The sequence below is a fragment of the Sinohyriopsis cumingii genome, unplaced genomic scaffold (genome assembly GCF_028554795.1).
Source record: "Sinohyriopsis cumingii isolate HCF-2022 unplaced genomic scaffold, ASM2855479v2 utg001953l, whole genome shotgun sequence".
Taxonomy (NCBI): Eukaryota; Metazoa; Mollusca; class Bivalvia; order Unionida; family Unionidae; genus Sinohyriopsis; species Sinohyriopsis cumingii.
In genome coordinates, this window is record NW_028316091.1 from 491,976 (window position 1) to 519,093 (window position 27,118).

At 33.9% G+C, this 27,118-nt stretch overlaps 1 protein-coding gene across 1 annotated transcript; it reads left to right on the forward strand.

Annotated features, from left to right (window-relative positions):
• Positions 1-20,647: 20,647 nt before the first annotated feature.
• Positions 20,648-26,918, forward strand: LOC149771318 (uncharacterized). The gene is made up of 3 exons (XM_089948641.1): positions 20,648-20,898; positions 26,331-26,546; positions 26,788-26,918. The coding sequence occupies exons 1-3, from the start codon at positions 20,654-20,656 to the stop codon at positions 26,792-26,794; spliced, it is 468 nt and encodes a 155-aa protein (XP_089804767.1). The 5' UTR covers positions 20,648-20,653; the 3' UTR covers positions 26,795-26,918.
• Positions 26,919-27,118: the final 200 nt, after the last annotated feature.

The window sequence follows — 27,118 nt, forward strand, 5'->3', positions numbered from 1 at the left end:
GGCGTCATTCAACTGATAAGTTTTCCGGGGTTGTATCTGTTATATTAAATAGCGGAAACGAAGAAATATTTATTCTGGAAGCAGCTGATAAGAAAATAACCTCAACATCTTACTGGTGGTGTCTAGAATTTGTAGCTGAAACACCTCAATTGGTTACTGCATAAAATATAATGAGTACCTCAATCGACGTTCAAAATGATGTTGCATCGCAACATTATAGGTACAATCAAGCGCGTGAATGGCAGGCAGCGTTGAAGGATGGAGTCGAACAATACACGGTAAAAGTAAAGAAATATCGACGACGACTAGTTATCGTCGACGTAATCGTTTATTCAGCATCCGCTGTTGTTGCTGAAACCGGTGTGATATTGTCAACAGTGACAATGATGGCACCAGTTGCTGTAACTATTTGTATTTCAGCTACAACAACGATTGCAGGTGTGCTCAATATCATTGCGACAAAAATATGTACTTGCACGAATGAAAAATTATCCGATTAAATGATAAGATTACATACAGCGACGGTCGCATACTCGAAGCGAAGTTATCGTCGTTGTTATCAGCGAGTCTCAATGATGGAATTATATCTGATTTTGAGTTTTCAGAAATGATTAAAATATATAACAGCCCTGTTAAAGGTACAAGTATTAATAATGACGGAATTACTCCAGCAGATCGTGGCGAACACAACCCCGCACAAGACCACGATGATTTCGGTAAGCTCGATTAATCCCGAATTTAACATCAATTTTCCAACTGCAATTCCAGTAAAAGAAATTGCACCATAGTTGGCCAAATATCAGATCGAGATCATTTAATGGTACACCAGCAAATAATTCGCTTGTATTTGCTAATAAGAATAAACCCGATGGAACACCTGACTGGGTTGCTGGTGGAATACCAACTGGTAGTTATGAGATCGAACAAATCAATGATGAATTTGCGAGTAGAATAAAATCAATAACCGGAAGAGAAGCAAAAATATCGATTAACGTTCATGAGCCGACGCTGTCTTCTGCAATTGAAATAAACTCTCCTGATTACGTATTTGATATTTATCAGTCCACGATAAGATCCGTACTAGGTTGGCCTTATATTGCGCCAGAGCATCGTGGACCACCAGAACCAAAATTAAATGAATTTCTCACGGACGAAACAAAGTTTACAATAATTCCAGAATACAGAGAAAAACTTTCCAATGATTATTTTTTGACTGAATATGACATATCATTAAGATTTTATTATAAACTATTTAAGTTCGCGACACCGCCGACTTATCTGGTTGTCCAAGAAGAATATTTTAATTTTCTTTCAGGTATAATTACTCCTGAACTTACATGCGCATTTGATAAATTAAAAAAAATTATTTGCAGGTATTACGCAGTATTATTCTGATGACCTAAAACAACAAATTATCGAAACAATTCAGCATATGAATCAAATTGTGGACGATATCGAACATATTAATCGAGAAATTCGTAACTCGGTAATTAATGAAAAGTATTATAAACTTTATGGAAGAAGAGAACCATCGTATAATGTATTTATTGATTATTTTAAAATAACAGAGCAACAATTACGGACATTTGTAATACGAGCACTTGCAACCGAACAAATAAAGAAAAATCTCAATGATCTTATCAACGAAAACTTTCCTGAAATACTAGCTGCGTGGAGAAAAATAGCACCACCAGCAACTGTTTTTATATATAATAATGATCCACACGGCGGCGGTCGACATGTATCTCCGGGAATCGTTAATATAACATCAACAATCGCGGTTAATCTACTTTGTGACGTAATCGATGGCAGCTATCAAATAAATCTAAAAAGTTAAATCAGGCTCAACAAGGATACATTTTATACACGTTCACACCACAAGTTCCCTCTGGTGATTTGATCGTGCAAGAACCAACTAATCATGTTTATCTACGGTGCCATAATACTATATTAACACGAATAAATTTTAAACTAAATGACCACATAGGACACTTAATTGACCTGCGGGGAGAGCAATTGATTGTGAATCTGTATGTGAAATCGTAGACTTTTATCGTAGATTTTTCAGAAATATTTTATCAGAAATATTGTATTTTATCAGAAATATTGTATTATTGATATGGTGGTTGGTACTCAAAATCGTGTAAATCGATCAGTTTGTTAATCCTGATATGTATTTAGGTAGTCAAAATCGGGTAAATCGATCAGTTTGTTAATCTTCATATGTATTTAGGTAGTCAAAATCGTGCAAATCGATCAGTTTGTTAATCCTGATATGTATTTAGGTAGTCAAAATCATGTAAATCGATCAGTTTTGCAAAGAATACTACAAAAATATCTTATTATTATTCTTAAATATTTTTTTATTCTGAAATTGATATGGTGATTGGTACTCAAAATTAACAAAATCAATCAGTTTTGCAAAGAACACTACAAAAAATTCTTATTATTATTCTGAAATATTTTATTTTATCAGAAATATTTTTATTTTATCAGAAATATCTTAAATTGATATGGTGGTTGGTACTCAAAATCATGCAAATCAATCAGTTTGTTAATTTTGACTAGCAAATGGGTACTCAAAATCGTGTAAATCAATCAGTTTGTTAATTTTGACCTGCAAATGGGTACTCAAAATCATGCAAATCAATCAGTTTTGCAAGTAATCTGAAAGAGTTATTATAATCTGAAATATTTTATTCTGAAATAATTATTATAATCTGAAATATTTTGTTTATTCAGAAATTGACTTCTGAATTGGTACTCAAAATCAGGTAAATCGATCAGTTTGTTTATTTTGACTAGTAAATGGGTACTCAAAGTCGTGTAAATCAATCAATTTTGTAATCCTGATATGTAGTTAGGTACTCAAAATCGTGCAAATCAATCAGATTGTTTGTTTTGATATGTAGTTAGGTACTCAAAATTATACAAATCGATCAGTTTTGCAAAAAATACTAAAAAAATATTTTATTATTATTCTGAAATATTTTTATTTTATCAGAAATATTTTGTTTTACCGGAAATATCTGAAATTGATATGGTGATTGGTACTCAAAATTATACAAATCGATCAGTTTGTTAATTCTAATATGGTGGTTGGTACTCAAAATTATACAAATCGATCAGATTTTATGAAAAATAAAATATTTCAGAATAATATAAAATATTTCAGACTAAATAAAATATTTCTGATAAAATATTACACGTGTTCGGTCGTTTCACCAAAGAAGTTACTTTGGATCGTTTCACCAAAGAAGTTAGTCGCTGACATAATTTTTCTTAATTGTCTTATACGAGTACTAATCGTTTTCTTTGCCTCGTATTCGTGGGATAACTCTAATCTAATTTTTCCTACTGCGGCAGAGAGACGAACGAATTCCTTGATCTGATCATCTTTTACTGCACCTAGTGACCGGAACATCGCCGCCTGAATTCCTTTTATGAACTTGCATTTAGACGACAGTGTAAAACCACCATCATTTTTACGTTCTTCCAAGATTTCGAAATCAGAAATAATCTTTTCAGGATTCAGTTCATCAGATATATTAATACTGTCTTTTTCTAATGTTTAATAGCAACAGTTACATCATTCCATCATTGAAAGAAAAAATATATCCTCATGTGAAACCCTAGTCGATTGTTCTAGCGAGTTCAGGAGGATGTTTCAAGGACAGCACAACATATAGTATTTACATATTTACAACCCAGAACTCGTAGTTTGCCACCGCATTCTACCAAGTTCAACGGGCACACAATACAATGAATGAATGACATGAAATATATACAATGAATGAAATCTTAATTAAGGACGGCACAAACATATACAATTAATGAATGAAATATATACAATGAATGAAATCTTAATTAAGGACGGCACAAACATATATGGGGCCATTTTCTACGCTCAATAGAACACCCACCACCAATAATCAGCCCGTGGGTGATACAAAACATGTTTCAACCACCAGTGACGTGGTTGGGGGGTTCTGTTGAGCGGAGAGGGGCTGGCGGGGCCCAATTTAATTATAAAAATTACTAATGAGCGTAAACCTCCGACAGTTGTCAGTCATGGGATTCGATCCTGGGACCTCAAGTATCACCGTTCGATACGTTATCAACTGAGCTATCGAATCATCTAACAATATAAGTTTCAGAAGTTATTATATATCTACAGATCGGTTTCTGAATAGATTGTGTATATTTCAGTATAGATATAATAAAACAGCGGTTTCTGAATATATTGCAAATATTTATGTATGGATATAACAAAACAGCGGTTTCTGAATATATTGTAAATATGTAAATGAGCAGCGTGTTCTGCCTTGATTTCTCGTAACAGATTGTAAATATCTTGCACTAATAGTGTGTTCTGCCTTGATAAAATATATTTACATACTACCACTGCACCATCAAACGTTTTACCACCTGCAGATCGGTTTAAATATTTCTGTATTTCTGAACAGATTGCAAATATATGCATTAAAACAGCGTGTTTTGCCTCGATTTCTCGTAACAGATTAAAAAATAGCTCGCTATATTGTAAAATACGTTTATTTGTCTATTTTGTAAGTTAGAAACCATAAATATCTTTCTTTGGTATAATTATTGATATTAATTACGACGTAGATGGTTAATTGACTAATTACGACCATAAAAATCGGAAATCTACTGAGAAATATATACATTACAGAAGCAATCTCCCTTTCGCATAAGTCAAAAAATAAGTAGTATACGATTGTACAATACTGGGTGCCCAAAAAAATAAATGGTTAATATATACAATTTAAGGTAATTACTTGATAGTGATGATAGTTTATCTCATTAACAATATTGGAAAATAATTTTCTGTTTATATTTACTGGAAAGAGTAGATTCTGTTATATTTTCTGCGACGTATTTTACCACACGCGGGTTAATATCAAAATATCTCGCAGCCGCGTTCATTGATTCAAATATAATTTCTTTACCGGTTTCTGTATTTGCAGATTTAACTGATCTTGCAATTTTTTCATGTTTACCAGTATTACCAAGTGTATTAGTCTCGCTATGTGTAATAGCTTGAAGATTGGATTAACTATTGTCGGTTTTCACACCGTTGATGTGATCGATCACAAGACCGTCTTTGATCAACCCCTTGTGACAATCGTATGTGAAACGATGACAAAGATAAGTTTTTTTTTATCAGCACAAAATCTTAGTTAATCAGTATTACTAATAACACCAGCTGGTTTTTTCAACCTGCAATTTCAGATCATACCACCAATATTTGATTCGTAGTTTGTTATTATAGGATGTGGAATAAATTTATTTTGCTCCATTATATAATAATATTATTTGTTTAAATCATAATTTGCCTGAAAACTTAGATAATCCTCCACGGATTTTATAGGGTTGTTACTGTTATTATTTTTTTATCATAGTATCTTTTAAGCTCACGAAATTGTTTACCACCACAACACGCACATAACTCTGTTTAACTTCGTACTCCAACTCCATATCGCAGACATGATATTGGTCCTAAGCTTCCACGGTGAACGCACTGCATGTGTTGTCCGCAGAATTCCTTCCTGCAGGATTTATTACAGTGAGTCAATGATCCGATCATTAGCCATTTGCATTGAGACATTGTATATGTGATATTTTAATTTAAATATTTGTTTGAAATATAATATGAACGACTTCGATAGATTATCCCGAATAAAGCCCCTGAGCGGAGAAAATTTAATCTCGACAGAATATCTCCTGACCTACCGATGCAAGATCTGGTTGATCCGAAAAATAAAAGTTTGATTAATAAATTCACGACGCCAAGAAAGAATTTCACGCAGATGGTGCATCTCATGTCTGGTCAACGTTCAAGATTATACGAAACGCCAAGGGTGTCGACGCTACCATGAATGACAAACGAGCGACAAACTTGCAGAAACAGACGATTGGATTATCCGTGACAAATATGATCATGTCCACGGTAATAAAAAAAGCTGTCGTACAAAGTAAAGATTCCAAACCAGGTCTATTGACAGGTATTGACAAACCGTATTATGAAAGAGCATATCCTGTAACAGCAGTTAGCTATGGAATCTATGTGATAAATGAAAAACCCAACGTTGATAATCTGGCGCCGATGAAATTTTCAAAAATAAACTGTGTGGCTGAACGAGTAACAGAACATTTTACCGTTTCGACTCGTGGAAACGGTCTAACGGATAAAAGACGAAAATAATAAACACGTGGGGAGAAATGGTTAAATATACCGGTGCGTCTATCAAAGATGTCGCTGAGTTAGGAAAAAAATTAAAATTTCCAATAACCGTAGCGACGATAACAGGAGAGATTATGTATGAATCAAAATATAAATCAAAATTAGCTTCGATTGAAATTATTGATCATAACGCACACGCGTGGACTAACGCAGTAACAATATTTCCACGAGATCGAACTGATAAATACTATCGCAGTAATATGTTTGATTTTATTAACGAAATAAGTAAAAACGATCCTGTGTCAGTTTGGTTATTTCAGAGTTCTAACGACAAATCAGATATGGAAGAAAAAAAGTAAATTTGATCAGTTTGTAAGAACAGATCTTCACGAGAAAATGAAAAATCTTGCACTGCAATATAATGATGATACTGACGAACTATTGAGCAACTGTTTTACTGTTCCGTCAGTTGCGGCTCATTTTGCTTGAAAGAAAAATTCGTGGAAACCAACTAGGTTTGATTTTCTCAATGACATAGTATCCAGTTGTGTCGAATATGGACACGGCGGATTGTGGAATACTAAATACAATCATAAAGATGTTATTTCAGTTGATATGGTCGCGTGTTATCCCGGAAGTTTTCTCAGGATGGGAGATTGTTCTGTATACTTTAAAAGATTCGGTCATCCGACGCACGAAACGACGCGAGTATCGATAAATAGACCATTACCGGATTTTGACCTGACTGGATTCGCTTGTATCGAGTCATTTGAAATGTCTAAAGGACTTCATCCAATTTGTTATGTTTGGTTTGGAAAACATTTTTCAGAAAAAATGTGGGCACCAATAGTACTATTATGGTATATGCTTGATTGTGCGAAATTAATATCGCTGACGATCAGCGAAACAATTATATTATATCGAAAGCAAACCGAAGTTTAGTTATCACAACAAAAGGAGTATTCGGATGAAAACCCGGATAAAACTGATTATGAAAATAAGATCACAAAATATCTTGGTAGAAAAATAATTGGCAAGTTCACCCAAGGAGGATCATATGATCATAAACGACATTGTACAAGACTGATCATGGACGATGCTGAGTTAGATTTCATAATCCTGATACAACGAATAAGAACACGTTTATAAGTCGAGAAATAGCTTTCTTGCCAAATGGAAATAAACTAGGTACAATTGTTAACTACATGACGGTGAGTCACCGCAGTTTACTCATTTAAGATCATCGATGCTCGCGTACGTTTCGATAAATGTATTATCGATGATAAATAAGGTTTCTACACTCGCTGTCAGAGTTGCTACGGATTCGTTTTATATAAGTAAAAAATATTCAATATTGTTAGAAATATTAAGCATAGACACTTGTGCATCGTGGGGTTCGTGGAGAATAAAACAGGAAAATATACTTAATTATTCCGAATCCGCTGATGTTGCGGCTAAAGATATTTACTGTATAAAATATCAAACATCAAAACCATCGTCGACAACTTCGTTGTTACCATCGGTATACTATCCAATAACTAGACACAAAACAGTTTATCTAAAAGGACCTGGCGGTTCTGGTAAAACCACTCGAGCTATCGAACTATTTCAGAATTCAGATATGATTGTTGTGCTAACACCTACACACAGACTCGCGCGAGAAATGGAACAACGAGGAGTACATTCATATACTTATCAAAGCTTCTTCCGATGGAAGGTTGACACATGCACATCTTTAAGGATGCGAGAAAAATATATTCCAATGATCATAATATGGGATGAAATATGCACTGTATCGCTAGAAACATTAAAATGTTTCTTGATTGGTTATTAACAAGAAATATTGCTGTGATAATGTGCGGCGATCACGGTCAACCACCACCCGTAGTTGAACCATCTCCATATGTTTGGCTGAAAAATTTCGTTGACCACTTCGAAGAAGTGGCTGATGATCATAGAACACTTGACGCAAATTTAAAGGAATTTAAAAAATTAATCAGACTACAACTGAATAAATTCAGTGTGAGGTAATGCGCGAGATAATTTCAGAAACACCCATGAAAGACTTTTTGCGCGCGTGGAGACCAAATGATTTGATAGTTGCAAGTAGAAAGATAGTTCGTGATACACTTCAACGGGAGTTGTTTCAGTTACAACGAGAAAAGTTTCCAACGTTGCCAGTTACGTTATGTTATCGACCAGCAGATACGCGACGCAAAATATTGATGTTGATATACCAGGACAGACCGAATCAAGGAAACAGAATCTTGTGTTGAATGATATTGTTGCAGTTGATGTTGATGTTGTTGAAGATGCTCTACGTGCTGATAAATCCCCGTGGACGCTTGGATACGCGATGACGATTCATTCGTCTCAGGGATTAACTGTTACTGATACAGTTGCTTGGATCGTTGATGATAGTATCGAATGGTCGAGTTAGAAAAATATCTCAATTAAGACGAATCGTCATGGACTCGTCAGTAATCAATGATGATTTTGACGAATGTCAAAATGATATAATAAGAAAACAATTATCTGGTTATAAACAAAGTGACATAAAAAACAAACGCGATTTTGATCTTGATGTTGATTTTATTAATGCGCTGAAACAACAACATAATAATCATTGTGCAAATTGTAATTGTATAATGTTATGGCGGTATCTGAAAAATGATCCAAGACAATTTACCGTAGATAGAAAAAATAACAATCTTGGTCATACACGAGAAAATATCATGTTGACCTGTTTTGAATGTAACCGACGTCGCGGCGCTAGTTAAGTGATTTGGGTGGTAATTGTGTGTCATCGGGAATTACTTGTAATTGTTCACGTACAAATCCACGTTGAGGAGCAGTTGAATCCAGCCTGTAGATTGCGGGTCTACCTGAGGATCTTGTCAATGTGGATATCTTGTGTGTGGTAATACTCCAAATAGGATCAGTCGCTCTTTTCTTACCACCTTCGAGTTCACCGGGCTCATATAAATACCTTACAGTGATATTACCTAACACTGGCTGTGCTGAAAGATCACGTTGTTGTGTAGGTATATTTTTTTTTTTGTAATTGCATTAATGTTGGTCGTTCGAGTTGTTTCATTATTTAATGCAGTTATCACACTTGGTAATCTTGCAACCCATTCACGAGATCTCGTATCCTGAATAAATTCCTTCGCGTATTGATATCCAAATAACCGCTCAGCAAGTGTTCGATTAAATCGTTCAACAATTGCCTGATCACGATGAATTGCAGTATGTCCTCGTCGTATTTTGGTATTATGTTGTTTCATTAACGATGATACTGGACCAAGAAATTCCTTGCCAAGATCAACCTGTAGCAGCTGTGGCCATCGCAGACCACCTCGTTGATAAATTCGTTCAAACGCATCGGCTACTTCAGATGCTGTTTTCGTTGATAGAGGTTCTGCATCTTTATATCTACTTGCAACATCAACAACAGTTAGCGCGTACTTGTATGTTATTTGACGTCGACCAATTTTAACGGTATCATGAGGTAAAAACAGAATATCAGCTTGATGAACTTCATTAGGAACACTGACATTGAAATGTGCAAAGTGAATTTGCTTAGGTGGCGGTAGGTAAATTTGCCATATTGCCTGTTTGGATAACCACGTTTTAGCAGTAGAATGTTTAACCGCTGCTGCATGAGCAAGTTTACTAATTGCTGCTTTACCTTTCCAGTATCCAAATTCCATCAGAATGATAATAATAGGACCATCTGGAAGTGGAAAGACGCAGTTGTTACTTAATCTTATAATGAGATGGTTAAAGTGGGATAAATTGTAGTTGGTAGCCCCGTCAGTTGATGATCAACGATGTTATGATGTGCTTAAGGATTTTAATAAAAACGCGCAAATAGATAAAGATAACGATGTTATCGAGTTTATATCCGATATTGATGAAGCACCATCAGTAGATTCCATAGACGGATTTATTAATAATTTAGTTGTATACGACGATGTGATGCTGGACAAACAATCAAATCCAGCTAGGATTTTTTCTCGAGGCAGACATAAAAACACCGATGTCATTTATGTTACTCAACGATACACACAAATACCAAAAGTGATCAGAGTTGTGTTTAATGGAGTTGATACACATACGTTGCGACATATTCATCAAACTTGGTACAGCTGTGACATGGATATAATTAAATTCAGAAATTTCCTTTCACGAGCGCAAGCTACTCCGCATGGATTTATAACAATAAATTTGTGCGATCCTAGAACAAGATATCGTATTGGACTTGACAAAATATTTGGATAAATTAATATAGCAGCAGAGGAGGCGGGACCTCAAGTTGGTTCGTTTTTTTTGTAATATACTCGCCATTAACAAGTTTTCAGTTGGAGAAATAACGTGGACTAACCTAGGGACTCTTTGAGAGTCCTCAGTTAGTTATTTTGATTTTTAAAGTTATTAATCCTTTTTTTTAGGAAGGCTTATTTCGGTTTTTGGATGCTTGCAAAAGTCGGTCTGTTCGCCTCTTCTGCTGCTCATACTACGCTCATAACAGAGATAAACAGAGCTCTGCCTACCGTGGATAAAACAAGTATGATCTCTCCACAGTTCTAATTTTCAAGCTCAAATAGAAAATTGTCACACTTCGAAAATAAACGCAAATAAACTAATGTAACATTAATGTATACATTTTCCTTGCTGACTATAATTTATTTGTTTTCCTTCTTGTTATATATTTGAAGTTTTTGTTATATTTTATTGTTATCTTTCTGTTCTTGTTTTATTTTAGTTTTAATTACTTTTTTCCTATACATTTTGACACTGGCCTTCTTTTAAAAGTTTGGAAGAAAACAATAATTTGCACGGTGAGGGTTTAAAATTAGTGTCAGATTCGAAGGCGTTTCTTCAACACAAGGGTAAGAACCATCGGGATACACTCTGTTACCATTGTTTAATGATAACATGGCTGTTGAGTCTGTAGTATCTGCTAACTTCCTATACAAATATCCGAAACGAGTGTACATGTAACACTGGTATACAATTTCTAGAAGTCGTCAGCTTTAGAGATAAAATGTACTATTTCGTATGGATTTTGATGTGCTGAATTCAAATACGACAATTAAAACAAGTGATTGGCTACTGTTTACAAGATATTTAAGGTTTTAGATTGTACGTCTATGTATTTGTGCATATCTTAAAGGTTTAATATTAAGTTTTAAATCTAGGTGTGATTATGGTTGTTTTACATTTCACCAGTTCTCTTCATGTAATACTTTAAAAAAAACAGCAAAAGGCTTATATCAATGAAATTTGTTATGAAACAAATGGGAAAAAAACTATTATTTATATAGAAAAACACTGTTAGCCGTTATTCAGTGCCTACCCGGCGCTTCATGGCTTGTCTCGTATTAATTAAACGGAGCATCTATTGTCACTTACCAGCAATAGTCTTCAAGCACTGATAGGCTCCATTTGCCCTGACATCTTTTCTACATTGTTGCAATGTCCTGTTGAAATCGCTTGCCGTGCGTTTCAGTCACTGCTTAGCAGTTCGATGGAAACAAATCTAGATGAGAGTGCAAAAAATGTATCTTTAGTCACATGTGCCAACCAAGGCTTTTGTATGCCTTGAGTAGGTTTTCCACCAACTCCCTGTAGTTGTCTGCTTTGTTGTTTCCTAGTAAATTTGTTGCAGCTAACATGAAGGCCTTCCGTGCTGTCTTTTCCTTGCCACGCAGTGCACGGTCAAATGCGTCATGGCCAAGAGGTTTACGAATCTGAGGACCAGCAAAGACACTTTCCTTTATCTTAGTTTCATTTAACCTTTTAAATTCTCCACGGATGTACCTGAAAGCTGCTTGTGTTTTGTCCCTGGGTCCCTTTGCAACATCAAACACTGACAAATAAGAAAGCACGACACTGTATGATTTCTGAAGCTGATGTTGGGCAATTTGTTCAACAGATTGATGTAAGCTTAGTTATGATTGCATCATCCATGACCTGACGTGACACTGATGGTTCAGATTCAACCATTCATTGTTTTATTTAAAAAGCAAGAAACCCAGTCATATATGTATTCATAGATCCAAAGATATATTTTCGACATTTCTGGTTTAGAGTAAAATCCCTTCCATTTGTAACTCAATTATCCTATGCCATTCCCAAGTCAAGTTTCGTATATAATGATGCAGTATCATATCTATAAAACTCGAGCCAATCAAAAATGTTAAGTATCATTTTCGTTTCCAGTGACCCAGAATTAGTAAAGTTTGACTACTTTTATTTCGGAAACATTTTGGCTGTAGACCAGTGTAAATTAGGGAATGAAATGAATATGGTATGCCACAAGCACCTCGCATCAAATGTTTCGATGCATCAAGGTGCCGATAAAGGTTAGCGTTATTTAATTATTTGCCGCAGAAAATTCTATGGCTGTAATTAATCCATGTTCCAAAAATAATCCAAATTTGTATTAATTTTCTTTACCGTCCTTATACTTTATAAGCGGAGTGTACGTTAGTCACAATACATAACTGGTCACATCAAAATGATACAGGTTCTGCGAATCAGACATTGAACTACAAAGTACCTTCTAGTCTGCTTGGTAGGTGCTGCTGTCGCTGACTATCCGTTAGGTGGCGACGACGGATATGGCGGTTACGGTGAATACGGAGGTTATGGTGGCTATGGAGGGAATCTAGGATATGGTGGATATGGTGGATATGGACGTTATGGTGGATATGGTAGATATCCTATAAAGTAAGAGCAAATAATCTTCAACGTTGTCAATTCTATCACATGTTACAGCATGGCCACATTCTACCAGTTACAAATCAGCTTGTCCATTTCAATTTCTACTGAGTCATTACATCTTGTTGCGCTCACAGTTCGAAGTATTCACACACATAGTTTCTTCAAGATAAATATAAATATATTATCCATATTGTATTGTTTTGGCCAGTCGTCTGGTGCAAATGCTGTTAATTTGTTTCCTTTTGGCAGATATTAAGAACAAATGTATCCATTAACTGAGAGGACTGTCAGCGGAATATGATGCCGTATCTGAATTTTTGTTAGCTTAGTATTTGTACACAATGGAATAATACACATATTAGATCGAAGAAAACAAAGGGGCTTTTTATAATTATTTTATTTCGATTAACTCATTCCCCCCTCCCCCGGACAATGACAATAATTCAATAATCCAACCCTGGAGTATATTCATCGAGGGCCGATGTAAGACTGAATTTTCCTTAAGTTAAAAACATGGCCAAATCAAAACTCAGTGTTTGAAATTGGAATCTCCAACTGTTTAATATCAAAGTTCGTGTAAATAAATCTGTTTTTGAATCACTAAAAGTACAGATTTTGAGTCATTACGATCCACTTTCTTTTATCGCTCATTTAAACATACCATTGGTCGCCCATGGTTGTTTTGTGCAATAATTTGTTCATACTGTTTTATGAATTATAGTGAAAACGGATTTCGGATTTATCATTTCAACGGATGAACATCTCATAATGTAATTTTTAGACGTAAACTAATAATGTATCACATTTTTATATCTTGCTGTCTTGGTACTCTAATGGGTTCGATCAGGAATCGAATACTACTTTGATATACACGGAAAAACGTGTTTCCATGCATATATATATATATACTTAAAAGATACAGACATGTATCTGTCACAGAATAAGGCAAGACATAACTTGGTTTCGCCTTAGAACGAGTTGACTGTTTTCGTCGTACATGCGTACAACGTTACCTTGGGTGGATTGTGTTTTTCTAGTTTCGTGAATTTATAGCTTGAAAGATAAACATTGCATATGTTATAGAGAATAAACATATATTTATTAATTCATTTCATAAACGTCCAATTATTCATTACAATTTCCAGGCAGCCATTCAAGTCAAATCATGTTACAGTAACCCGATTTAAAAATTGAAAAGTACCATAGTATTTATTTACAATGAATTTCACAGACTTAGTTTAGTTACTCTTATCAAATTTAGGTAATGTATTACACCGTTAGAACTGGCACATTACTAACATACTGTTGATTATTAATATATTACCTATTTATCAGTTTCTCCAAAAATGAGAAAAATTAAAAGTACGTAATCGAACGAGATAGCGGCATTTATTGCATATATGTGAGCTTAGATTAAAGTCCTTCATTAAGAACAAGTCAGTAATAAGGCCCCCTCGTTACTAGAACACTGTTTCTCGTAACTAAATATAGTGATCGTTATTTGCATGGTCTTTTAATTCACTATAAAGACCACCATACTACTCTAAATAAGTTCATAGTCACATTTGAGAAAATATATATATTCTGAATCCCACTGACAAGACCCACTGACACGGGCATGTTTGTTACAGAGTTTATACGTATCTCAATAAAGAACTATTAGGGTAGTTGGTCTCAAGAAACGTATTCTCAAAACGTTGAGAAGATAGAATCTGACCTCTTCAAATGGTGCAATTTTAAAAAGAGACATTGATGCATATTTGCTTCTTGCTTTAGATTTAAATGATAACAAAGTAATGGAAAAGTCCGGTGGAACTGAAGTTTGAATAAGACTTGAATAAGTAGAGTACTCTTACCAAAATTTTAAAAGTATATTTTGAATAATTATCTGAAGATGATGAACCATATAAGTGTGTTAGCTATATTATCATATCCACTAATTTCATATCTTAACGCATGTCGTTTAACATCATGCATCATTAGAAACTAGTTATTTAAACCGTCCCTTTTTAAGACCACTTTCTATATATTGTGCTCGTATCGTAAATGTAGAGTATATATTGTGCTCGTATCGTAAATGTAGAGAAGTCTGTAAACAACATATTACAGAGACAACTTTTATATATGGATGTGAAGTATATTCTTAGGTTAAAAATGATTTGATTAATGACATGTTTACATGGATTTAAGTTCCGGAACTTGATTGTTTCCTTTGAAGTTATATTGTCAATCTAATATTTGTCTTGTTTGTAATTTACAAATAATGACTTTTTTAATTGATATCTGAGCTCAAGGTTCAGCATTATTTCCATGCTTTACAATGTTCTAAAATCAAACCAATAAAATAACCAACGCAAATATAGAAACTAAATATAGAATAAAAGCTATAATAACCTTTCTATAACATAACATTGCCAACATATAACGAAAACTTTCAGGCAACAATACTATTAGGGCAGGGGGACTCCCGTAAACAACATCGAACGTGCTCAAGAATGTGATGGGCTAATGAGTTTAGTTCTGGACATTTTATTGTGATTAACTTTTAACACAAACTTGTTTACATCAACATTATTCATCCCCATTTTAATATAATTTTGTGGAATCTGCTTTAGATGTGTTCAGACATTTGAGATGAATTATTTTTGTAAACTATTCGTTGGTAGTACAAAGTGTTCATTTACATTTTGGATTTAAGCATTGTTTTATGAGTAATGTGAATTCATTCAAAGACATTCTGGAATTTAACAATGTTATATCACAAGACTACTGTTACATAGTCACATTCATGGCTATTGGTGCGTGATCACATCCAGTATTGGACTTCATAGAAGACGGTCTATACTTTTGAAATTCAGATATAAATTTAGGATTTTTGGGGTTAATTTCACAATATTTGTTCCTTCATGTGTATAACAAAAAATTAAGTTCATGCGGTGGTAACAAGGTCTTTTATAAAAGATGCTTTTTTGAAGTTGTCAGACATTTTGTTATCTATATATCTGTTTATGATTTCGTTGAAAATCACAAGGCTTAGAAACAATATTTTCAGATGAATCTAAATGAAAATGTTTCTAAAAGTGTTCCGTATCGAATATTGATAATTTCACAAAACATTCTTTCTAATAGCATTAGATTAGTATATTTCTTTATTAATGATGATGGTTTCTGGATACGTTTGTTTGTTTATAAAACAGATTCTCGATTAATATTAGTTTTAAGTAGAAATTACTACACAAATGAATTATATATCAATTACGATTGAAATCTGAAATAGCCTTATTACATAGTGATGTGTATACCATAAGAAATAAAAAGGTTTGTATTTGTATATGAGAAATATTGACCGGAAACAATGAGGTACCCATTTCGAAAAATGCAATGGAATTTTCACTTTGGAAATTTAGCAGATGGCGACTGTTTTAAGGTTGTCTTGTTAACATGTAAAACTTGAAAATGTCAATCTGATACAATTAAAGTGATAAGTCTACACGTAGAAACATACATGTATATATGTGCATTTGATAGAGAAGGGCCAAATTTATCTCAGTTCAAACTGTATCTTGCTTTTAGCTTTCAAATAGGAAAATGGGAGCTTTTTGGTATACTGATGCGAGCTCATATGCCACCAAGAATGGCTGGCCCGCACGTAACCATATGAAATATACATGGAATATACAACTACAGTATTGCTTGAGAAGGATTATTACGCTTTTACGATGCACACACTAATATGTCGGCATTCTGCTATTGCAGATGACAACGCAATATCTTTATCCCTGCGATAATAGTCGTCCGAAATCCATTCTCTTCTGAGACGAATCTTTACACCACTCAAAAAAAACCTAATGATTGGCTTGCAGTGCAGGGTGGTACAGTCTGCATACAACTCAAAACCCATGATGCCAACATTTTTTGGGTCCCTTACGCTGCGCTGCCTCAGCAACAGTTACAAGTTCATCGAAATGACTCCAGCAGCTGTTATGCATTTCTCTAGCCACAGATCGACAATTGCGATACGACTATAGCGATGACCTGAATTCTGTCTAAACAAAGGCAACCAGACTCGGTCCAAAATATATTGACTAAGCAAGGGACACTTAACCTACTGTAAGGAGTTTGTCTTTGATAAATGTCATAAAAATGTCTCCAATGATATGCCATACCGGTAAATCCGGTTTTTTTCTTTCAAAGAGACAATTGTATGTTTCACTAGTATGTGCGATAGCCAGCTTCTGTTTCAAACAATACCGTCTAGTCAGGATTGTGCTGCAATGCCGCTACATTCCCATCCATTCACATATACATGGATTTTAGCAGGAAGGCCAAGACAGAAAGTGTTTTCCTGTCAGGAATTCAGCCACTATTTCAAGAAATTTTGGAAACATTTCATTACAACGTAGTGGGACAAGTGACTATGTAATACGTTAATTAATTCGCTCTTTATATGAATGAAGAGACTTTTGATTTTTAACATAATAAACATATTACATTGAAAAGAACTATCCATAACCACTTGTAAGTAAGAAAGTGATATGTAATGAAATTTCTGCTCCATAGGCGTTTGTCTACAAAGTGGACCACGTCATTAAACGAAATTCATTTATCTCCTAAAAATAAGCGAGTCTAGTGTTTTTAATACAAGTATTGGTATTTTGATTTAATAAAGCAAATTTTTCATCAAAGTATCAAACGTGATCATGGTCCAATTTTCAGTCATAATCAATATTTATAAACAAGAATTACTGAAGAAATCCTCTTAATTATTTCCCAGCCAAAATATTGCATTCATCAATGCCAGACAGGAATCAGGGAATAATGTACACTATCATTATGCATTTAGTTCCATTGATCAACTGATAAGAGCGAATCTTGAGTGGAACATGACTTCTCGCAGAAGTAGATATTTGTATGACCACACCCAGACATTGACAACATACTGTATATTTTAATCAATAATACAAGACAGGAAAAAACGATATCGTAGGGTGCGATCGTATGATGGAAACAATCTTTTTCTCTATGGTACGGGACATAATGCGTGTCAGTCTCTAATGCCGTTACATGTATGAATTAAATAAAAATTATTCTTGTCAATGATAAACAATTCAATACATGAAGCAGAAGATAGCATGGCACGTTCTTCATAATCATGTCACCAATTCATAAATAGTTTGAAAATAGTAAACATGGTTTTAGCATCCAGTTCATTGATTGGAAACTCAAAGTAAAGTAAGTATACAGTATAACTGTATTGTACTCAATTAAATACATACATGCATACATACTGTATTGTACTCAATTAAATACATACATGCATACATACATACCTACATACATATGACAAATTTTCAAACCTACAACATGTGAGCTCTTAAAATTCGTAGACTATTTTATATATTCCTTGGAGCCATTTGCTAATTATACCCGTTTAAATATACAAAAGGAAGACTTGAATACAACACCACGGTGAAACACCTTAAAATAACATAAAATTATTCAAACAATAAAGTGGGCGAAGCAGCTCGACCACCAAAGGGGAACTAACTATGAGACAAAAATGTGACATTTCAAAAACAGTAGGATTAATTCGTGATCCTAAACACACGCATTCCACAAATATGTATATTAGTCCTAAAAAGCTATAGAAGTGATGTATAAGGTACCAAGTATGTAAACAACAGTACATGTTATAAGTGTTAATTAAAGAGAGAACAAAAACAAAGTGCTCGGCAAATCCAGCATGTGTCAACGTAATCCCGTCTGTCTTGCACTAAGGTATTACTTTATGTCAGAGTTCATCCTAGTGCACTAAATGCAATTGATATATGAGGCTTAATTAGACGAAATTCTACCCGAAACAAAAAAAGCAAACTTTTAATACGTTGGATTGGACATGTCTTTTGTGATGCCATGGTAAAAAAACATAAGTTTGTACGCTATAAATGGTAGAGTCAGGGATTTGATTGAAAATTTATTGTTATGTGAAATCGTCAAAAACTCGCAAATCGAAATTCACATATGCTACGATCATAAATGAGATACACAGAGCTCTTTAAATTCGACAAAAGAAAAATGGTCTATCGGTAATGCAAATGTTCAAGATTACATGGACTATTTTTACATATGGGACATAAATGCAAATAAAGCAATGCTATTCAGAAAGTATACGCTTTCGCTTGCAGGCAAGCAACTAAACGATAACCATTTCTTTGTTTTCTTTCCTGTTATTTTTTGTGGTTTATATTACTATATTTTTTTATATAATATGTTTCAATTCTTTTTCTTTGTTTCATTGTTCTGTGTTAGGTTTGCGTTCTTTTCTTACATTTCGACAATATTCTTTTATCCACAAAATAAATAAGACAATGCGATTACAAACGGGAACATAATGTACATGTAGAATTATTAATACAAAATGAAATGCCTTACTGTTACTTTGAAATAAGATTTTGAAAATTATTTTCAAGAAACGTGCACACGATCCTCACACCTCTCAACAAACATTTTTCTCTCTTTGGTGTTTACTTTGTTAATTAAATTTGCGTGCAATGTCATCACTAAAAGAAAATTATATTTCCAGTTTAAAAGTTTTAGAAATATGGAGGAAAGGTGCCAAAACATAATGAAATTAACATTCTCCAACGTAACACTGTTAGGCAACATAACAATTTAGTAGACAGTACTCAAACAGGTACAAAATACTGACAAATGTAACTTTAAATAAAGTGTGACGAATTCAAATATATTCCATTTTGGAAATTCTTCATTATAGATCGAGACGTTGTATTGAATAAATTTGTCTAAATCTTGCGTGCAAATATTAAGTGTAAATATCATAAAAATCTATTTTCAAATCCATCACATTGATTAATTTGACATGACCCTTTGTAAACACAAAAATGACTGCATTGCAAACGGAAATTGTCAGTCATCCTTACAATTAAACAACAACAAATACTATTTTCGTTTTATTAGTGATCAATTATTTAATTTACTGAGTGGATTAAATATCAATCATCGTGTTTACTTAATCAAGTTAAAAGACATGTAAAATAAGCCTTTCACGGCTATAAAAGGACTGCATATTCTATGCCTCGGCACAGGCATTTGCCAGTCCGGTGGAAAAATTTCTGATCCTACTTCAAGAGTTTTTTGACATCGTTATCATCCAGGTAAGTGAAGGCATACGACATACAAATTAACGTTCGTTAATAACCTATATAACGCACCTTTTTCTTTTAACTTAGGCCATTCTTAAAAATTTTCCTATTTAGAGAAATGAACGTGTACAATTTTGAACTATCATCCCTGGACACATGACACGTTTCAATTATATTAAAGGTCTCATATTCATGTTTTTGATCCATTAGCAGCATTCCAGTCTTTTTGCGACAACATAAAGAGAGCCTCTAAATTTAGCTATGTATAAATTTTAGTAACACCTAACTGAGAAACAGTTTAAGTTTGTAAAGAAACAATATGTTGTATAAGAAAAACCGTCCTGTCGGTAATATATGTATAATCATATTGTCTTTAAGAGATATACATGCGTATATTATGACAATCAATCTTTACAATTAATTAAATTGTTTAACGTTCAGGAGTATATAAATAAATGATATTAAATATATTACTTATTACTAAACTACACTCCCATAAAACATTCAATGCTAACTGTTATTTTCTGAAATTACTTTTCTTTTGCAGACGAAAATGAAGGCCATAGTTGTTCTTCTAGCCTGCTCAGTAGGTGCTACCATTGCTACCTATCCGTTTGGTGGCGGATATGGCAGTTATGGTGGACATGGAGGTCATGGTGGCAACGGCGGATATGGTGGCTATGGCTGGTATCCTGGATATGGTGGATATGGAGGGTATCATGGACATGGTGGATATGGAGGGTATCATGGACATGGTGGATATGGTGGATATGGAGGTTATGACGGATATGGCGGATATGGAGGATATGGTTGATATGGTGGATACGGCTTGGGATTATATGGTGGATATGGTGGATACGGATTCGGACTCGGTGGTGGAATTGGGGGATACAGCTGGGGATTTGGACACCACTTTCCTAAGTTTGGTTACGGTTACAGTAGACACCATAAAAAGTAAGAATAAATATTATTCATCCTTGACAATTCTATTACATGTTACAGTATGACGACATTTTAGAATTTAACATTAGCTTATCCACATCATTTCTACTGACTCATTACATGTCTTTGTGCTTACAATTCGAAATAACCATAAAGTCGCTTCTTCAAGATAAATATCAATATTGTATCAATATTGTATTGTATGGGCAAAATCAACTGGCGAAAATGCTCTACATTTGTTCCCTTTTTACAGATATTAAGAAAAAAAATGATGAAAGGACTGACAAGAGAGCCAATGGAATATGACTCCCTATCTAGATTATTATCTTTGTAGTATTTGCACATACTACATCAATAAACATATTTGATCGAAGACAATAAATTGGCTTTTATCATTATTTTATTTCGATTATCTCACTTCCTCAGTCTGTCAGCCTGTCTGTCTGTCTGTCTCTCACACACACATAATTATAATATTGCCACGAGTTTATATTCTACTTTAGCTGCAATTGGGATGAAAGTACAGCAAAAACGTTATGGTTTAAAGTGAACGATCCTTCACGTAAAATGGGACCCAATGAATGAGTGAAATATTTAAGTAAATGCAGAAACACATGCACATGAGAAATATTGTTATACTCCGCTCTTGAGATTCTAAGAGTAAATATATTTATCCTGATATAGTTGAAAATTATAAATAAGTTTGAAAACACTTTAAATTTCACGTATATCCATGTCTAAAGCACTCCAATTAATGGAACTATGACAATCAAGTGAGCTTACTTACAAAAATCTTCATCGCCAGGACCAGATTGTAATGAGACTAATACGACTCTTGCAGTGTACACACATTGATAGCCGATGTAAGACTGAATTTTCCCTAAGTTGGAAACATTGGTCAAATTAAAACTCAACGATTTGAACTGGGTTCAACAGTTGTTTAATATAAGTCACATCTGTTACAAATAGATGTGATTTCGAATCACATGGGTCCACTTAAATGCAATGATCTTTTAAATGAACTATTGGTCCGCCATATCAGTTTTTACAATATTAGTGTACACTGATTTATAAATTACAACGATTCTGGCATTCAGTTTTACCATTTCAACAGATGAACATCCCATAACGTAAGGTTTAAACCTAAACAAATATTTTATCACATATCGGCATCTTTTTGTCTTGGTACTCTTATATATATGACGTATGTTGCATTAATGATACAAAACCAGTACTTAATCTCGAATGACGAGCGAATCAAGGTAGGAGGGGGATTACCGAGCATAAGATTGATAATATAAAAGATTTGTTAACTAGTTGGTATTCCTTGCAGATAACGAAGACACGTGGTTACAAAATAACTCTATAGTGGCACAGGTTCATTGTTTGCACGCATTTAGCCACAACGACAGAATTCAAAGAGCAACACATTAATTGATATCCGCGTTTAAATGTTCAAGAGGAAGGTTTGAATACAAGACTACGGTCAAACACATTACAATAGTATATATCTATTAAAACAATAAAGTGGGCAGAGATGGAGGACCACCAACGGGGAATTAACTATGAGACAAAAATGTGCTATTTCAAGAAGGGTGTGGTTAATTATTGATCATAAACAACACCTTTCACAAATAAGTATAATATTCATGAAAAGTCATAGGAGTGATATATACAGTATAAGGTACCCATTTTGTATACAAAAGTACAGGTGATACATGTTATGTAAAAAGTGAACTCAAAAACAAAGGGCTCAGAGTTCATCCAGTTCACTAAAAATATTGATATACGACGCTGAATTAGGCGAAGACCTACCGAAAACAAAAACAAACTATTAAAACATTGGATTTGACAAGCTTTTTGTGATACCATTTTAAAAGTATTTGTACGCCATAGTTGGGAAAGTCAGGAATTTAAAAATATATTTATATGTGAAATCGTCAAAAACTCGCAAATCGAAATTCACATTCACTACGTTCATAAATGAGATACGAAGAAATCTCTTTAATTTCGATAAAACAAGTATGATCTCTATTTGTCAAGCTTGCATGGAATATTTGTACACTTGGAACATAAATGCAAATAATGCAACGTTAGTTAGAAAGTATACGCTTACTATTGCTATATTACTATGCTTCCTTATATATAATATGTTTCGATTATTTTTCGTTGTTTTATTGTTTTGTTTTAGTTCGTCTTTCTTTTCTTACATTTCGACACAGGTTTACTTGTAATGGTTTGGAAGAATAGAGTACCATTCACTGTGTAAAGTTGAAGTCAAGAGTGCCAGATTCTGACGTGTTTCTCCAACACCATGAGAAGAACCATCGGTACACACTGTGTTACCATTGTTTAGTAATCACATGGCATCAGGGGTAATAGTCTATTCGCATTTTGTATAAAACATTCTAGATAAGTGTACATGTGATATGTTTTAACGAAATGAGTTGCATATGATTTGCCACAAGCTGTTTGTATCAAGTATTACGATGAGCTAATCAGCCAATAAAGGTTCGCGTTATTTAAATAAATTGTTACATCATAGACAAACTTTTAGGACAATAATCGATCCACAATCAATAAAATAAATACAAAACTTTGACAGAAATTATTATAACATCATTTAATATCTCGGTGATCAAAACTAGATCATATGCTTTATAAGTAGAGTGTACTTTGAGTCACAATAAACAACTGGTAACAGCAAAATCATGCAGGTTCTACGCTTCCTACATTTACTAACAATAAATGGAACTGATCATTTCGTTCTGTCCGAATCTTTCATTCGTGAAGTAAATATAGCATACAATGTGAAATACACGTGCACACATACCTGCAAACAAACAAACGAATCTGTCAGTTTAACATACTAAATCTGCTTCAGTGAACAAAGCTGTATCAGACGAAATTAATCCCTCGATAATTGAGGTAGTATTCTAACAATGTCCGGATATTCAATTAAGAGAATTATTCCTTGCGTTGTTAAAATGGATGTGTGTCCGCATCGAGTCGACCATAATAGTATGATAACTAATAGTTGCTGGCTTGAACATTTTAACCAGATCTGGAGAAAAAATAATAAAATCAATAGCAGAAGAACAGCATCTTTTCTCATTAACACAATCAATGATCATTTATCCACAAAATAAATGAAACAATGCGCTTACAAATGGAATCATATCGTACGTGTAGAATTATTCAGACAAAATTGAATGCCTTACCTTGTACCTTGAAATAAGATTTTGAAAATCATTTTCAAGAAGCTTGAGCATGATCTTCACACCTCTAAACAAACATTTTTCTCTCTTTGGTGTTTACTTTACTAAATTTGCTTGGAATGTGATCGCTGGGAAGACAATAATATTAAGAATTTAAGAAACATTTTAGACATATGGAAGAGAGGTACCAACAGAATATTAAATTAACATGCTCCAATGTAACACTGGTAGGCGACACAAAAATTTAGCAGGCAAAAGTAATTTTAAATAAAGTATAAAGAATTCATATATATTTCATTTTGGACATTCTTCATGATAGATCGAGACATTGTATTGAATAAATTTGTCTAAATGTTGCGTGAAAATATGAAGTGGAAAATGCATAAAAGTCAATTTTCAAATCCATCACATAAATTAATTTTACATAATTGTAAACCAAAAAATGTCTGCATTGCAAACGGAAATTTCCAGACATCCATACAATTAAACAACATAAACAAAATAAGTTTCTTGGTTTTTCTTAGTCATCAATTATTTAATTTACTGAATGTATTAACTATCAATCATCGTGTTTACTTAAGTTAATATGCATGCAAAATAAGTTCTTCACGGATATAAAAGGACTGCATATTTGACGATTCAGCACAAGCAGTTGCCAGTCCGGTGGCAAAATTTCTGATCCTACTTCAAAAATTTTCTTGACATCGTTGTCATCCAGGTAAGTGATTGTATGCGACATGCAAATTAACGTTCGTTAATAACCTATATAACGCGCATGTTTCTTTTAACTTATGCCATGCTTACAATTTTCAAATGTGGAGACATGATCGTGTACATTTTTGAATTATCATCCCTGGACGCAAGATACGTTTCAATTATATTAATGGTCTCCTATTCTTGTGTTTGCTCCATTAGCAGCATTCCAGTCTCTATGGGAGAACATACAAAGAGCCTCTAAATTTGGCTGTATATCAATTTTACGTACCACCTAGCTACGAAACAGTTTAATTTTGTAACGAAAAGAATATGTTCTACAAGAAGAACCACTCTGTCGGTAATATATGTAGAATTATATTGTCTTTAAGAGATATACATGCGTATATATGACAACCAATCTTTACAATTAATTAATTTGTTTATATTTCAGGAGTATAGAAATAGATGATATAAAATATATTACTCATAGAACCGAAAAAAAAAGTGATTCTAAATCCAAGTCATATTTTATTTAAATATCCTGGTTGAACATTATTTTATTGTCCACTAGGGTATCATTGTTCATACTGCCTAGCATCACGAAACGTTGTGGCAATCACTCACATAGCGGACCTATCCATGGCTTGATCTAAGTTATTACATTGAGTCACACAAAATAACAATTCACTGTCAGGTGAATATACACTCTTTTACGTCATATTTAGAGTTTATTTATCACAAGATAGAACATAGAATAACACTAAAACATTGTTGTCACTTTAAGTCACTTTAGAAAACCCCATTACGTTTCCATTTAAAGGTCATGCGGCCTTTCGCAACCATCGACTTGATTCCTTTTTCTAGATAATGTATACGAACCGCTCACACAAATACTTTCAAGTATCACTGTATTGCAAATCTGGATATTAATGTGTTTGCATAAGACGTTGCACAGTCAATCACACTAAAGCGCCACCCCTAAACTTGGAACGTATATGTTTTGCATTCCGGAGATGGTAGAGGAGGTACTTTATTTACGAATCAAAGGTTACCAGTGAAATCACGTATAAGCGACAGACTAGTCTTCAAAATGAAAACTATATTTATTTTGGCGTTTCTAGTGTACAATTAAAACTGTTGTCACCACCGTACAATTGAAATACTATACATTCAAGCCCGGTCTTTATTCATTAAAACAGTCAGAAAATGTAATATCAACTTGCCGTCTATTTACCGTCTAAACTACACTCCCATAACAAACATTCAATGCTAACTGTTATTTTCTGAACTTACGTTTCTTTTACACAGGAAAATGAAGGCCGTAATTGTTCTTGTAGCCTGCTTAGTAGGTGCTGCCATTGCTACCTATTCATTTGGTGGCGGATATGGAGGTTATGGTGGCAACGGCGGATATGGTGGCTATGGCTGGTATCCTGGATATGGTGGATATGGAGGGTATCATGGACATGGTGGATATGGAGGGTATCATGGACATGGTGGATATGGTGGATATGGAGGTTATGGCGGATATGGTGGATATGGAGGATATGGTGGATATGGTGGATACGGTTACAGTAGACACCATAAAAAGTAAGAATACATATTATTCATCCTTGAAAATCCTGTTACATATTACAGTATGACGACATTTTACAATTTAACCATTATCTTATCCACTTCATTTCTACTGACTCATTACATGTCTTTGTGCTTTCAATTTGAAGTAGCCATAAAGTCGTTTCTTCAAGATAAATATGAATATTGTATCAATATTGTATTTTTTCGGCAAGTCAACTTGCGAAAATGCTCTAAATTTCTTCCCTTTTTACAGATATTAAGAAAAACAAAATGATCCAAGGACTGACAAGAGAACCAAAGGAATATGACTCCCTATCTCGATTATTATCTTTGTAGTATTTGTACATACTACATCAATAAACATATTTGATCGAAGACAATAAATTGGCTTTTATCATTATTTTATTTCTATTACCTCACTACCTCTGTCTCCCTGTCTGTTTGTCTGTCTCTCACACACATGATTATAATATTGCCACGAGTTTATATTCTACTTTGACTGCAATTGAGTTTATATTCTACTTTGACTGCAATTGGGATGAAAGTACAGCAAAAACGTTATGGTTTAAAGTGAGCGATTCTTC

Bases quoted from the DNA above. Each gene is read 5' to 3' on its own strand.
- LOC149771318 (XM_089948641.1), top strand. From the start codon at position 20,654: ATGAAGGCCATAGTTGTTCTTCTAGCCTGCTCAGTAGGTGCTACCATT. The intron at 20,899-26,330 runs TGGAGGATATGG...TACCTATTCATT, and splicing joins TATGACGGATATGGCGGATA to TGGTGGCGGATATGGAGGTT.